Source organism: Peromyscus maniculatus, chromosome 16 (genome assembly GCF_049852395.1).
Source record: "Peromyscus maniculatus bairdii isolate BWxNUB_F1_BW_parent chromosome 16, HU_Pman_BW_mat_3.1, whole genome shotgun sequence".
In the NCBI taxonomy this organism is placed as follows: Eukaryota; Metazoa; Chordata; class Mammalia; order Rodentia; family Cricetidae; genus Peromyscus; species Peromyscus maniculatus.
Genome location: NC_134867.1, coordinates 52188129 through 52203600, shown reverse-complemented (window position 1 = coordinate 52203600; position 15472 = coordinate 52188129). Strand labels below are relative to the sequence as shown.

At 46.7% G+C, this 15472-nt stretch overlaps 1 protein-coding gene across 11 annotated transcripts in view; it reads right to left on the bottom strand.

Annotated features, from left to right (window-relative positions):
* Positions 1 to 15472, bottom strand: part of Plekhg1 (pleckstrin homology and RhoGEF domain containing G1) — a 208653-nt gene that overhangs the window by 107611 nt on the left and 85570 nt on the right. For 2 of the 11 annotated variants that reach the window (XM_015996815.3, XM_006978097.4), the window contains exon 1: positions 7700 to 7948. The exons of the other annotated variants lie outside the window; for them this stretch is intronic. In XM_015996815.3, coding sequence (XP_015852301.1) covers positions 7700 to 7817 — 118 coding nt within the window. In that variant the 5' untranslated portion in view covers positions 7818 to 7948. Of the gene's footprint in view, positions 1 to 7699; positions 7949 to 15472 lie in introns of those variants that run through there. 11 annotated transcript variants of the gene reach the window in all.

Genomic DNA, 15472 nt, shown 5'->3' with positions numbered 1-15472 from the left:
GAGAGAGCGCGAGAGAGTAACCATCCATAGGGCCTGTACCAAATGGCCAAGGTGACTTCTAAACTCTCAAGTACCACAGCATCTGTGCTCTTGAAAGGCTGTTTGCACCCTTTAGCTGCCTCTCAGACTAGTCACACGGGCCCGAAAGCCTGAGCTGGGCCACTCGTGGCCGCCACAGCTCTATGCACGTAGGCGCTCTAAAGGCACAGCTATGCGATTGATAACACACGTACCAAAGGAGCGCCAAGTGGGCTCTCAGAGGAAGTGACCAGTGAGTATCTGCAGAGCTAAATGGCGGCCACGTGGAGAGAACAAAGCCAGGCTGAGGTGGTGGAACACACAGGGTGGCATTTGGCATAAGCTAAAGAATTGTGCCGGAGAATGACCAAGGAGATGGCGGTCACAGATGCGAGACTTCAGAGTCTCCTCCAGGGACCTCGGGGGCATGGGCAATTTGGGCTTGTGTTTGCTGACATGAGAGAGAGCATCCAAGTCGCAGAGCTGTAACAATCAAGAGAGGGGAGCCAAAAGTTGAGAGGGGAAGGGGTTAAGTCACAGATTTCATGGTTCTGGTTTTTAAAACGTGCTGAACACAGGCCAAAGCATCCACACAGATTTTTATGCTCTTCTGGCAAAAACCTTGAGGACTCAGAGGGCAAGAGCAGACCCCATGCGTCTGCCACCGCTCCTTAACCCTACGAGCCCTGGGAAGGCTTCTACAGGTTTCCAACCACCCATGTGGAACAGGATTGGACTCATGGTGAGTCTAGATCGAGGAGGACTAGTCAAACAGAGAAGGCCATGCAAATTAAGCACTATGATTAGTGCAGGGACTTGTCATGAACTGTTCCAAAAGGTGGAATCTTACTCCAAGCATCACTATTGCTCATGGGACCTTGGACAGAGCACTGAAGTGACGGAGTGCAAAGGGGGACTTTCAGTGCTGGTCAGAGTGAGGAAAGGGTTACTGTGATGTGTGTGAAGTCCTCAGCCAGCTCCCAGGACTCAGCTCTCTGCTTCGGCTTGTGCTTTTTAGGTTCAGTCTTTACCTAGTTAGTGTTTATAATCAACGAGCCAAACTAACAGCCAAACAGTTTCCTTCTTCCTTAATGCCCACAACCCAAGTCCTGGAACGTGCTCTTATACCCCCAGCCAACATTGCCTTCTCCCTAATCCAACCCAGAGCCAGCTATCAGGCGAGCAACAAACCGAAATCCCACCAGACCAAACCCACAGTGGTCCTGAGCCACGCGCTTGTCCTGCCATGCCTTTCTCCCAGAAGCCCCAATAAATAAAGGCTCTGGCTGAGCAGAAATTTTTTCTGAGGTCCTTCTAGCCTCCTTAATGATGTTGGGATCTAAATGTGACTCTTTATGATATGGTATGGTATGGTGTGGTGTGGTGTGGTATGGTGTGGTGTGGTGTGGTGTAGTGTGGTATGGCATGACATGGCATGGTTTGGTATGGCTCATCTTCTTGAGAAATGTAATAAAAATCTCCTTTCAAAGCATTAAGGTCTCCATTTGCTATTCAGTCTCCTCCATAAATCCAAAACTCACAGACAATAAACGATAGCCATAACACCGTTTCCTTATGCCACCAACGAGAGTCCATGTTTGTTTATGTCTCTTCCACCCACCCTTTCTCTCCACCCCCACTCCCATCAGTTTTGACTTCCTCCCAGAAACTTGCCAAATCCAGTCTCTTGCTCCCTGAAGCCACCACCCTACACAGCTGCTTGCCCATACCCCAGATGTGAATTACTTTGCTGGGAAGGTCTGATGGAGTTCATGAGGTCTAGGGATCAAGTCCAGGCTCTTGCGTTGAAGCTCAGACCTTCTGGGTTCAGACCTGGAACTATAACTCAACATGCCTCACCAACGCCCTTTGACCTTCCCACCTCCCCACCTGAGCTCATGACACTACCCATCTCGAAGATGCCCTTCCTGATGCCCCACAAATGTGGAAATCACCAACACACTCAGCAAACACGGGAAGCACCCAGGTAGCTGGAGTCTTTGAATGTGCTGATGGGCTAGACCCATGGCTGTCTTACTAGAAAAGTCAAATTAATACAAAATCTTCGGTAGGATTTAGAACCTTTATGAGTTCAGAAATTACTGGAAGCATGACAAGAGCAAACATGTAATTTCTGTTGGTTCCAATCTCAGAGTTGAGAGTATTCTCAGTTACTATTTGGAAGGCCAAGTTCAAATTTTACTTGCTTGGGAAAGTCTACACAGTTTCTTATTTTGGATATCCATTTAGCATCAATTTAATTCTATCAGTATTAAATATATGTATATATGTGTATATATGTCTTTATATTTGTTTTCTCTAGATCTCAAACACTATGAAGTTAGTAGCAAAGTAAACCTTAGGGATCCTTTTTTTAAAGCCCATTAATTCTACACTTAGTAGTTGCTCAGTGAATATTTATTGAATCTGAGTCCCATGGTTACTCCAATTAAACTAAGGGGCTCTTACCACATGGTAATTACGCAGTTAATTATGAGAAAAATGGGAAAAGAATTATATAGCTAGGCTTAAACTAATTAAAATAAGTATAGGCCAAGGAATAAGTCTATTAAATTCCAACAGAAAATAGTAATAGATAGAGTGAATTATTCAGAAGCATTATTCTGACATTCAGTCATTACCATTAATTATAAAATTGGGCTAATTTAATTTAATTTTTTTTCAGCTTGCAAAGATAAAAATTCTTCTAGCCTATAAACAAACCGAATATCAGCTTGTAATTACACAGTTTTCTGTCTTTCTTTCGCCCATGTCTGCAGTTCCTAGACATCGATTAAAAACATAAAAACTCGAGTCCGATTGCAGATGTCTAAAGCAGGCTGGCTACCTCCACCTGCTCCCAAGCCTGCAGAAGGAAATGGGCTGGAGTTGGATGCACAGGAGCCCATCCCCAGGTCCTGGCTCTCCCAAGCCTACCTGGAACTGAAGGAGGCCACGCTGTTTGGTGGAATGCACCAGGGCTCAGCCATACTCCTTTAATGAGGACTTCTCCCAGGTCCTCAACAAACATCTGGGATCAACTGATTTTTATCAGCTGACTTTCCTCCCAGCATAATTGTTCCCTGAGATTTCAAACCACTCCTCCTCCCTAGGTGGGTGGCTGGGCTTGGGAAAGAAGAACCATTCCATCGAAACGGAGGAGACGCTCCTCCCAGCTGCCAGAAGAGCAAACAGTGGTTTAGAGGAGGAAAAAAAAAATCTCCAAAATTGCCCCAGCATGATTACAGGCTGTCACTAAAACATGAGGAAGGAAGGGCTTTTTTTTTTCCGACTGCAGGGTGTAAGCACAGAAATGATTATTTTATATTTGGGCCGATGGTAGTCTATAAGCCTTTGAAATGTGAAAAGCCATAATAACTTAAGTGCCTGGTGTGACTTAGAAAGCATCAAGACGATTACATGGGTCATCTACACAATCCAGGTTCCTGGATTTACAAACCCTCCCATTTCATGTTTCTGATGTTGCTGTTCTGAAATGCCTGCTGCGTGCCCACTCTGGTAGGACGCTGGCCATGGTGGATTTAGATACTATCAAGCCACAGAGGTTTGACTGGGCTTATCAGCTAGATAAAGCAGGGGGCACTTCCAGGAGTCTAAATATTGCAAGTTTCACAGACTGAGTTAAAACGGAGCAACAGATCCACAGCCCACTTGGGTGTTCATTGGAGGCAGGGGTCCTGGAAGAGGCCACCTTGAGAACAGAACAGAATTTCTGAAATATTGCTCTAAGTCTCCTTATTCCAGGAGTATAGATAAAGAAATTATGCTTCAGTTTGACTGTTCCTGAGCCCAGAACTGGGAAAAAACCTTCAGTGGACAGCGCCAGGAGCAGGCTGGACTCTCCAGAGCTTGCTGCAAGTCAAAAGTAGCACAGCTTAGGAGCTGGGAGGCCACCCCCTCCCCATCATCTTCCCTGACAAGCATCACTAGCTCCTAAAGGAATAAGCCAGACCTTGACAGATTTTTTTTTTGGGGGGGGGGATTGACATTTAAAGATTTGTTTTATATTTAATTGTGTGTGTTTGTTTGTTTGTGTGTGTATTTTGTACATGTGCATGTGAGTGTAGATGCCCAGAGGACAGAGGCATCAGATACCCCTGGTCCTGGAGTTGCAAACAGTTGTGAGCTGCCCAACTTGTATGTTAGGAACCCAACTAAAGCCATCTGCAGAAGCAGGAAGCCCTGAGCCGTCCCGAGGCGCTGGGGCGACTTTCGATGTGGTGCAGTGAATGCTGACGTTGTGTAACTTGGGACTTTCTTAGGTTTAGTAGCTCTGCAGAGTGTGAAGCAATGGTCACCGTACATGTTTATGTCAAAAGAAAATACCACGGTTCTAGGAAACAGAACTAAAGCATGACGACCATATTCACTGTTATCTAAAATCGCTTTAGATAAACCTAAGAGAGACTTTCAAAGTCATTCAGTCTAGCCAGGCATAGAGCTGCACGCCTTTAATCCCAGCAGGTGGATCTCTGTCAGTGGGAGGCCAGCCTGGTCTACATAAAGTTGTGGGACAGCCAGAGCTACATAGTGGAAACTTGTCTCAAAACACACCAACAACAACAACAAAAAAATAAGTAAATAAAAACAAAAACATTTAATCTATCTCAAGGGAATATGTTGGCTATTCTGGACCAGGCATTAGAGATGAAAAGATTCTAGGAAATGATTTATAGGCCTGGAGAGATGGCTCAAAGGTAAAGTGTTTGCTGTAAACATGAGGAACCAGGTTCGATCTCTAGAACCCACATACAAGCCCAGTGTGGCCGTGGCATTGCGGGTGGCAGTAGAGATAAACAGATCCCTGGGGGTTTGCTGTCCAGCCAGCTTAGCTCCAGGTTCAGTGAGAGACCCTGTCCCCATAAAACAAGGTCAAGAGGGATGAAGAGAGACATTCACCACTGACCTCCGGCCTCCATGTGAGTTTGCATAGGCAAGAGTGCCCCCCCCCCCACATCTGTGCATCCCCATTCCCCATGCCACACACGTACTACAAATGATTTATCTATGGCCGTTGTCTTTACGGAACTAACTGAAAATGAAGAGCCTCTTATATTTACACTTTAAATATAAGAATTATCCAGCGGATCAAAAAACAACCCAAGGGAGGTTAGGGTCAGCCTGGGCATTAGAGAATGCTTAAAAGGGAAGGAATAAAACAGAAGAGAGTCTGACTTGTCGGCTATGAAGACGAAGGGGTCTCTGTTATATGTGGATGACTTGGAAACATGAAACCAAGTGACAGGCCAGAAAGGGGCGCAGAGAGAATAATTGTCCTTGTATGAAATCCTTAGAACAGGTGAACTCAGAGACAGGAAGCAGATGCGAGGTTACCCAGGGCATAGCGAGCTGAGACTAGGCAGGGCTGCTCCACGGCCCCGAGAGGCGTACTACAGACAATGGCACACTCTGGGAACTCACGGTGATGGTCACACCCTAGCGTGGGCATGATGGATGCTGATGACCGGAACAGTACACACACTTAAAAAACAGTTAAGATGGCAGTTTCTATATTCTCTGCAGGATCTATAGCAATTTTTTTTTTTTTTAAAAAGAACAATGTCATATACCAGAAGCTAGTGACTCCAAATGGATAAGCAGCGTGGCTTGTGAGTTATGCCCCAATAAGACCGCTCCAGACCTCTAACAGGTAGGTACAGAGCATAGCTGGGTGGGAGGAGAAATTTTGAATGTTCATATGGCAACTATGATTGACAACATGCAAGTGCAGATTTCAAAATAGCCAGCGGCGAGGATTGCGAATGTTCCCAGCACAAAGAAATGACAAATGTTACAGGTAATGGCTGTGCCAGTCTGATCTGTCCATTACATACTACCCACGTGTGTTAAGACATCACACCGTACCCATAAACATGTGTAATTATATATTTTTAAAAAATCAGTATCTTTACCTTTTCCTTTAACACCCCCCACCCCCCCACCCCCGTCTCTGACATGTTAGCTGTTATTGTGCCGCCTCACAAGGCTCTGAATATTGTTACAGAATGTTACCAATTTTGTCCCAAGAGTTCAGGACAAGAGAGAAAACCCTGCCTCCCCAGCCCCCCCCCCCCAAGCATGGGAACCCAGCATCCGGCCCCACTTTGCCACTAAAGAGGCCATAGCTTCTAGGGCTCCTCCCCTGAGCTCTGCTTCCTGAGCCGTGGGACAAGGTAGCAAAGGCAGGTGCTGAGCTTTTGAAACACTGTGACTCACGCTCCTAATGGACTGGCCTTCTAGGTCCTTCCATCTTTTGGATACCTGGCTAAAACAACGAAGTACTTTCCTTCTTATAATAAATATACTTAGAATACTTTAAAAATACTTTCTTAATTTGATTCTCCTTTTCTTAAATTTTTATTTTATTTTATTTTATTTTTTGAGGCAGACTCTCATTGTAGTCCAGGCTGATATCTAACTACCTGAAGATGAACTTCTGTCCTACTTTGCGAGCACAAGGATTACAGGCATGCACCACTGTGCCTGGTTTATATGGGGCAGGGGTGGCTTCTGACGTGCTAGGCAAGCACTCTATTAGCTGGGCTACATCCCTAGTCCTGGGTTGAATCTTCCCGCATACAGTTGTTAGCCTGAAATACGTGGGTCAAAGCCACCACTATACAAATGACAACATTTAGTTTTTATACCTCTTGAAACTGGTAGTTAATAAGGACCCGATGGCCCACACTGGTAATGAGGGGCAGAAGGGGTCGAGGCAAGGATCTTGACTTTGGGGCAAGCCTGGGCTAGCTAGCAAGCTCAGGGGATCCCTGTGTCCAAACAAAACAAGGAGGTGAGCTATGTAGATCAAGAGCGTGCGGTACCGAGGAAAAAACAACTGGAAATCCCTCGCTTTCAACATGTGCCGGGATGGAAGAGCGGGTCCATTTACTGCTTAGGAAGTTCTGGGACGCGGGGTCAGAGAGGAGCCAGTGGAGGGGCAGCCGGCCAGTTCTGAAAGCTCCCGGGAGCTTGTTACTGCTGGGGGCCAAATCGTTTCCGCAGCTGGCTCTGAGGCTAGTCTCTCCATAGGTCAGCCAGCAAGACCAAAGAGTTCTAAGTAAGCATCTTTACAAGTTCAAGGTCCAGACACAGGAGAATGAGGTCAGGTATTTCAAAAAGCATTTTTTTTTTTTTCTGGTGAAAATTCACTTCAGAAAGGACCACGAGAACCTTTTGAACCAGGTTAACATGAGGCCTGCATCTCCGGCATCCATCCCGTTACCGTCTCAGAACAATAGTAATGAAATGGAAAATAAAAATAATTAGTGGGGAAACCAGAAGTTAAGGACTTTGCCAGTTTCCCATATCAGAAGTAACGAAGGAATAGAATCTAGGCTAGAAGCAGCCGGAAGCTAGCACCATACCCTTTTTCTCTCTCGGTGCTCAAACTTCTGAACAAGTTTTCACTTTCAAAGAGAAGCTTTTGAAGGAAAGGGGTACAGGAATAAATAGCTCTTGCTTTGTGTCCTCTGAAGGTTCCTCAGTCTTTGATGAGGAAAAGAAACATATCACCCCACAAGCCAGTTAGCCAGAATTTATAAAAGCTGAGAAAAAAACAGACGGCAGATCTGCCGCCTGTCAGTAAGCAAGCTTGTGCCCATCTCCCCGAGTCCTCTTTAAAAAGTTATCCAGCCACATCAAAGTATTGACAACATACCCGGAATCCGAATTCCACCTTGCCTCTGTGGGGTGGGGAGCTTTGACTCAGCTCTTCGAGGGGAGCTCCGATTCCTCCACCCTCTGACCAGTGTGCCCACCATGGTGGTCGACAGCATCTCCTGTGACCTTGCTGGGGTTGAGGACGGCCTGGTAGGCTGCCACTGGCAGAAGGATCACGTCCGTCCGCCTGTCCGTCCTCCTCCTCCTCCTGGAAGATGCTCCACCCAAGGGAGACAGGCCTGGGCAGTTCCTCCCACCACGGTCCTCCACCCACATCCTCCTCTTGCTTGTGTGTGATGAGTCCTCCCTCAGGAGGCTCGGGGAAAAGTACGGGAGACGAGATAAGAAAAAAAAAACCAGACTACAGCAGAAATTAACCGTGAGAGTTAGGAACAGAGGCAAGCAAGGGGTGAGACCAGCCTGTCCACACAAGTGCCAATCTATGTATAATATGGGGTTACTTTTGATTTTTTTTCCCCCTAAAAGCAAATTCCAACACTGAAGAATGATTGTGTGAGAGGTGAGTCGGGGTGCGTACCAGTTCCCCTCAGCCTAGCTTTCTCTACCACACGGAATCACTTACGGTTAACCCTTTCTCCGGGGATGCGGCTTCCACCGCAAAGGAACTGGTTTATAACCTGAGTGTTTACTTGAAGCCTTATATGATACGGGCTCTTGGGGATGGAGAGGTTAAGAGGTGTAGTAGTTCGCAGCCATGTATATATTCTCAAAGCGTTTTCAAAAATGAGCTGTCTGTCATGGTCCAGTGATCTCCCTTTATGAGCTAGCTGGAGTGGCTGGCCTCAGTCTGGAGAACTGAGGTCACCCTAATATCGCACGCTGCTCACGGGTGCCCCCTACTGGTCAACATACTAGGTACACACAGGTGAGTATGAAAACAGCGTTAAAGCTGGGGAGGAGGGGACCAGAGAAGTCTTTCTAGAAAGCTCTGGAATCCCTTGGTTGCTTTGGAACCTATATTTATTCAGCCTAGGTAGAAAAGGCCAAGACTGGATTAAAGGTAGGCAGCACAAGAGGTATTGATATTTAACGTCATTATGACTTTTATATTTAATTAATAGAATGATCCATGCATATAACTTCACATTTTCTCTCTTCCCAAGATACACCTTGGTTAATTTAAATAAGCTTAAGATCGCTTCTTCAGAAGATAGGTAAATTACACAAATCCCTTGAACTTGATCACAGTTCTTTTTTGTTTGTTTGTTTTGTTTTTTAAGGCTGTAGTTTCCACAACCACCAGTGTTTTAAGGATGTACAGTTTACATATGCAATATTTATTTGGTTAGCAATTCCCTGCTATTTTGGCCCTCACCCAATATTGCCCCTTTTTTTTTTAACATGATCACTAACACATGTTAATTCTTGCAGTACCATTTCTGTGATCCCTCCGACATTTAAGAAAATGTTGATATCATTTGTACAGAAGGACAGTAGAAATGGAGGGTAGGGATTTAGATATTTAAAATTTCAATAGCATGAAACCCAGATACTCTGGAGTCTATTCACACCACACCTCAGGGGTAGATCAGGTCTCACACAGGGGTGGAAAGGAATATACGATAGGAGGCTCAGGTCCTGGTCCTCCTGTGGTGGGGCGATATCTCCATTCTGTCCTTCTGCGGTGTATGTGGGGGCATCTCCATTCTTGTATGAAATACTGTTTACCTTTTCCTTTGTCTATGAGCAGCTCTGGCCACAGAGGGATGAGCTGAGCTGTGGTAGGTTGAGAGAGAGAGAGAGAGAGAGAGAGAGAGAGAGAGAGAGAGAGAGAGAGAGAGAGAGAGAAACAGAGACACAGAGAGAGACAGAGAGAGAACTTATGAGAGTTTGCTACATAACCTTATAGGGAAACAGGCAACAAGGCCTCCAAGGATCTCAGTTGCCTACCACACCCAGACTCACAAAGACAGGCTGAACCTGCCTTCGGATGGGGCTACTCCCTGCATAAGTGGGGGTGGCTTCTGGAGAAGGATGGCATTAGGGCCAGGGTGGGTATCAGCAGAGGCCCTGAGGCATGGTCCAGTGTCTCATCAGGGGACAGGGTAAGGAGGCAGAAACATGGCTGTGAATTACCTGGAGACATTTCACTTTGCAACCCTGGATCCAACTTTAAAGGACACAATAGGTTGGGAAAGGAACTGTTAGCATTGTAGAGGAGACTCTGTCCACACACGCAGAAGTCACCTTTGTCCTCTTTAGGGTGAAGTAAAAAAAACAATAGTATTACCCAAAGCAAAGCATTAGGTATTAACCCCACAAGGCACTACCAACACCCTCCCATGAAGCTCTTCTCTAATCGTGACGGCTCTATGTCACTGAGAGCCCGTCCCAAAGGGCATAGGATGTATAGGGCCTATGGCCCAGGCCATCGTGAAAGCACAGCAAACTGCCCAAATTCAGACACGCATATCCCTGTAGAGCCACAGGAGACAGCCACGAGACGGGACGGGGAAGTCTGTGAGGAAAGAGGCAAAAGAGGCCAGAGGATGTGGCAAGTACAATTCTCTAACCCCTACCCAACCTCCCCACCTTCCCTGCACTCCCATCCTCACGAGGCATCCAACCACAGAACGTCCCACACTAAGCTGTGCTCACCATTAGCTGTCGTTAAGTCTGTCTCAATCCACTGACTCTTGCCCAGCCTCACTGGGCATCAGAAACACCTCACGGCGTTCTCAGGACGTTCCCTAAAAGGGTTCCTTCTGGTCACAGTTTGGCATGGTGCCATGAGGTCAATAATTTCTTTGAGAAGTCCAGGCCCAAAGCCTTAACATTGTTTTGTCCAGCATAGTGTACCTAGCCAGTGCATGGTTATGTGGAGAATCTCCATTCCATGGCCCAAAGTGCAACAAGGCACAGTTCTTGTCTCTACCCACATCCTTTTGTCTCCCTGTGAACCTTGCTTATTTCCACCTCAGGGACCACCCTCGTAGCAGGAGCTATCTGTTAGCATCATTTGTCTTTGCTCCAATCCACAGCCCCTCATAATTGCCATGGTTCGCTTACCTGTGATGTTTTGGCCCAGAATACAACTTGTCAATAGTGTCCTGCTTCTTCCAACCCCCCGCCCCCCAGAGCACTACTCTCAACATTACTGAAAAGGGTCCCGAGGGTAAACGCGCTCAGATTTAACAGCGGCACTTAGCAGTATGCTGCCCTCCACATCCTGGTAGCAGCAGATGGACACTCAGTATCCACAATTTTCCCTGGCAGGAAGCTGAGCAATGACCATGAGTCCTGTGAGAAACAGGGACAGGAAGAGGAAGTAGAGTAATGTCCTGCCTGTGAGGTCAGCTCCACCCTTCCTGGTCCATACAAATGCACTTCCTTAAACAGGTCACACTGCAGGAGAGCTGTGTTCTTCCGCCAAGATATAGGGCAAGGACATGAGATCATTCTCTTCCAAGATCTGTCTTTTTTTATGAACGCTGCTGCCACCCCTTGCAAAAAGGCGCCCGCGCGCATATGTGTGTGTGTGATATGTTTTTCTAGACAGGATATCTAGGAAACAACCACCACTCTGAAGGCTTCTGGAAATTCAATATTCTTCACAAACTAGTTCACAGGCATTTGCTTGTAACGTCCTATGGGGACAATGTGCCTCTTGGAAATTGTTAGAAAATTGTTGGGAAATGTGACTCTGGGCACCAGGCAAATGCTGAAGAGAGGCCTGCCCAGCCTGGATGATGTGACTGTCACCGTGAAAACGTGCACTAAGCTGTTGGAATTAAACAGGCCTGCCATCTCTAGCAAATATTTGACCTCCTATTATTTCCAGGAGAGGTTGCTGGAGTGAGGATAACATGGTTTGGGGGTTATATTTCTCCCTCAGTACTGGTTTTTAAAAATGATTTTTTTTTCTATGTGAATGGGTGTTTTGCCTGCATGTATGTCTGTGCACCACATGTGTGCAGTGCCTGTAGAGACCAGAAGAGGGCGTCAGATCTCCTGCACTGGAGCTACAGAGAGGTGTGAGCCGCCTCGTGGGTTCTGAGAATTGAACCCGGGTCCTCTGGAAGAGCACTCATCTCTCCAGCCTAGTACTGATTTAATTAATTAATTAATTTTTTATACCCCAATTGCAGTTTCCCATCCCTCCTTTCCTCCCAGTCTCCTCCCCTACATTCCCACTGCTCCTCCACCACTCCTCTTCCGATTCTCTCCAGAAAAGGGCAGGCCTCCCATGGATATCAACTAAACCTGGCATACAAATTGCAGTAAGACATGGTACCTCCGTTTGTATTAAGGCTGCACAAGGCAACTTAGCATGAGGCATAGGGTCCTAAAAGCAGGCAAAAGAGTCAGAGACAGCTCCTGCTCCCACTGTTAGGTGTCCTACAAGAAGACTGAGCTACACAACTGTAACATGTATGCAGAGGGCCTAGAGCAGTCCCATGCAGGCAGTCCACTTCTGACACTGCGTAGAGGGCCAGGACCCAAGAAGTTGGATAGCCCAGAGACCTAGGATAGAACCAGTCATGACTGGGGAAAGAAAAAAAAAAGTCAATGAAATGATTCCTAATGATACTCTGCTATACTCATAGATGGGTGCCTGGCCCAGTTGTCATCAGAGGGGCTTCATGCAGCAACTGATGGAAACAGATGCAGAGACCCACAGCCCAACGTTAGGCAGAGCTCAGGGATCCTGAACAAGAGGGGAGGAAGGATGGTAGGAGCCAGAGGGGTCAAGGACATCACAGGAAAACCCACAGAATCAACTAATCTGGGCTCCTAGGAGCTCACAGAGACTGAACCCGTACTGATATTTTATTTTATTTCCCTTGAACTGGTACTGTATGAGTTCCTGGTTCCTATTTTTTTTAAATTATTTTATTATTTATGGGTTATGGGTGTTTCATCTGCATGTCTGTCTGTTCACCACTTCCCTGTCTGGTACCCGAGGAGGCCAGAAGAGGCCCTGGAACTGGAGTTATAGATGATTGTGAGCTGCCATGTGGGAGCTGGGAATAGAACCCAGGTCCTACGGAAGAGCAGCTAGTGTTCTTAACCATTGAGCCATCTCTCCAGCCCTTCCTGGTCTCTATTTAACCCTCCTCTCCCACATATTTCTCTTGGAGGCCAAGAGTTGGACAGATTGTGTAAAAGGGGACACTAATTTCCAGAGAGCTGCCTTTAATTCCCAATGTTCTGCTTCTGTGTGGAGGGGCTCACCCCAGGTCAGGCCACGGGCTGAAAAGTGTGTTGACATGTATCATAAGACATGACCTCCAAAGTGAGTGATAAAGGTGAAGGTTTAATTTCTGCCTATCTTACTTCTGTATTTCCAGTTCTCAAAGTGGGTCCAAACCTGAATAGACCAAAAGGTCTTTGATGCTTTGACTGGAGGCATCTGACAAGTTGGCTTCCGGACATGGTGTTGGAGGAACAAAATAACTCCTGAAGATGAATGCTTCCGACTGATGCTGCTTAGTAAACATGGGCCATGTGTTTTTACCTTGGTAATCTCCACTGAATGGCTGTGGGTTACAGTGGGCTTTGACACTCTAGCAGCTGGCTTCTACTCTGGCCATGAGCAGGTTTGGTACAGTGTTTACATTGACAGAGGATTCAGCTTATGATGACATTGACATGAATGAGTGGCTCTTTCTCGAGCGTCCTGCATGGCATGCAAGACTCCAAGTAGGTCTCAGTCCTTGTCCTGTAAGCACATGGCTGGTGGTTTCACAAGGGCATTATGGCCTAACACTGTGATATATAGGTGGCTTTACCCGGCTGTTTTGGGTGGCCCCTGGTCTACACTGGTTGAGATTTGGGGAGCAGGTGTACTGGAGGAAAGCATGAACTATAAGAAAGGGAGTCTTGACGCCGATAGGCTTTGTAGACAGAGATGGGCAATGTGGCAAGGCAGCAAGCTCTGTCCACACTGCAGTGAACTCATGGCTTTCAATGATTAATGCCTGACTTATGCTATACCTGGATAGTTCTGGAGTCCATTCAGGGCCAGGGAGAAACTGAGGAGGCACAACATTTAGATTCATGCTGTACACCTACAAGATGGGGTTTCCCCACATGGTGGGACCACTCATCTACCTGGCTTGCTGAGTTCTCTCGGTGAAGTTCTGCTCTGGACTTGATAGTGGGTTTTGAGCGAAGGATTGCATGTAGTGGTGATAGCTGTGTATCTCTAACTGCTTCAGGGTTGAGGGAATAATCCTGTTTTCTCAACAAGATCTGCAGCTAGTGGTCTGTGGAGAGTTCTTAACATGAGTGGGGGAAGAAAACAGCATTTTTTTTTTAAATGGGGAAATGGAAAGGATGATGTTTAATCACGTCTTGTCGCTAAGTGTGAAGCACAGCTTTGATGAGGATGTGCTTCTGTATGTTATGAATATGTGTTGCTCCGGTTGGTTGATAAATAAAGCTGTTTGGCCAATGGTGAGGCAGAATAAGGTCAGGCGGGACATTCTAACTAGAGAGACAGGAAGAAGGCAGAGAGCAGACACCAGCCTGTCATCTAGGGAGCAGCATGTAACAGCACACAGGTAAAGTCACGGAACATGTGGCAACATATAGATGAACAGACATGGGCTGAGTTTAAATGTAAGAGCTAGTCAGAGGTAGGCCTGAGCTAATGGCTGAGCAGTTTTAATTAATATAAACCTCTGAGTGATTATTTTATAAGTGGCTGCAGGGCCTGTGGGGGATGGGCAGGACCCAAGAAAACTTCAGCTGCAAATGGCGCCCATTAATAGAAATGGGCTAATTTAAGATATGAAAGCTAGCTAGCAGGAAGCTTACCATGGCCATAGTTTAAAAATAATATAAGCCTCTGTGTGTTGACTTGGGTCCGAGCGGCAGTGGGACTGGTGGGTGAGAGAGATTTGTCCTGACCACGGACCAGACAGGACACAGGAAAACTTTCAGTTACACAGCTTGGACGGAACCGTTCTTGAATTAGATGCTATGCAAAGTCTACTCGAGCGTTACTCCGTCTCCTACAGGCCCAACACACAGTCTGGTCCTCAAGTGTTGAGTGGTCGCACACGGGAGAAAAGCAGGGGAGATGGGAACACATGCAGTTTCTGCTCACCTACACCAATCTGCTCTTACAGGGTCTCCTCTCCTAATGCCTGAATGGTGGGATAACGTGCCCATCAAACCAAACCGTTTCCAGCTAACCCCACCTCCCCTTGACCCGGTGCATCCTCTCCCAGCTGTTAGTGCTTCTCTTTCCAGTTCCGTCCAGTCTGGCTTTCCCACCACAACAGCTCTCCATGGATGTCCCTGCCTAATCCAGTTGGTATTTATTAGTTTCTTTCTCATAGAACTTCTTGGCAGTGTCTGACACCTTTGGACACTGCTTTCTCTCAGAGCATTTCCCGATAACCTGGCTCTCCTCCTCCTCCTCCTCCTCCCGCCGCTGACTGTGTTCTTACTCATGACTCAGACAGCGTCAGCTTAAGTGTCTGAGCACGAGGCAGGGATATCCAAGTGACTGCTCCATATCCCAGCTTTGAGATTTCGCAGGCAACGGAAATGCAATATGCTCAGAATGGAACACAGTCATCCTCACAGCCCAAGGCCCCAGCCCGAGAATGGCACTGCCACTGGGTCTCTGCCTGCCAGGAGTGCCAGCCATCTTACTTTTTCTCCTTTACTCCAGATAGTCAAATCATTATCACCTCCGCTCCAAGCTTTTTTGCTTCTTAATTCTCTCTTCATAGCCATCATTTAATCTCTCCCAGGCGATCTCATATATGTACTAAAAGAATGTTCTAGTAACCTA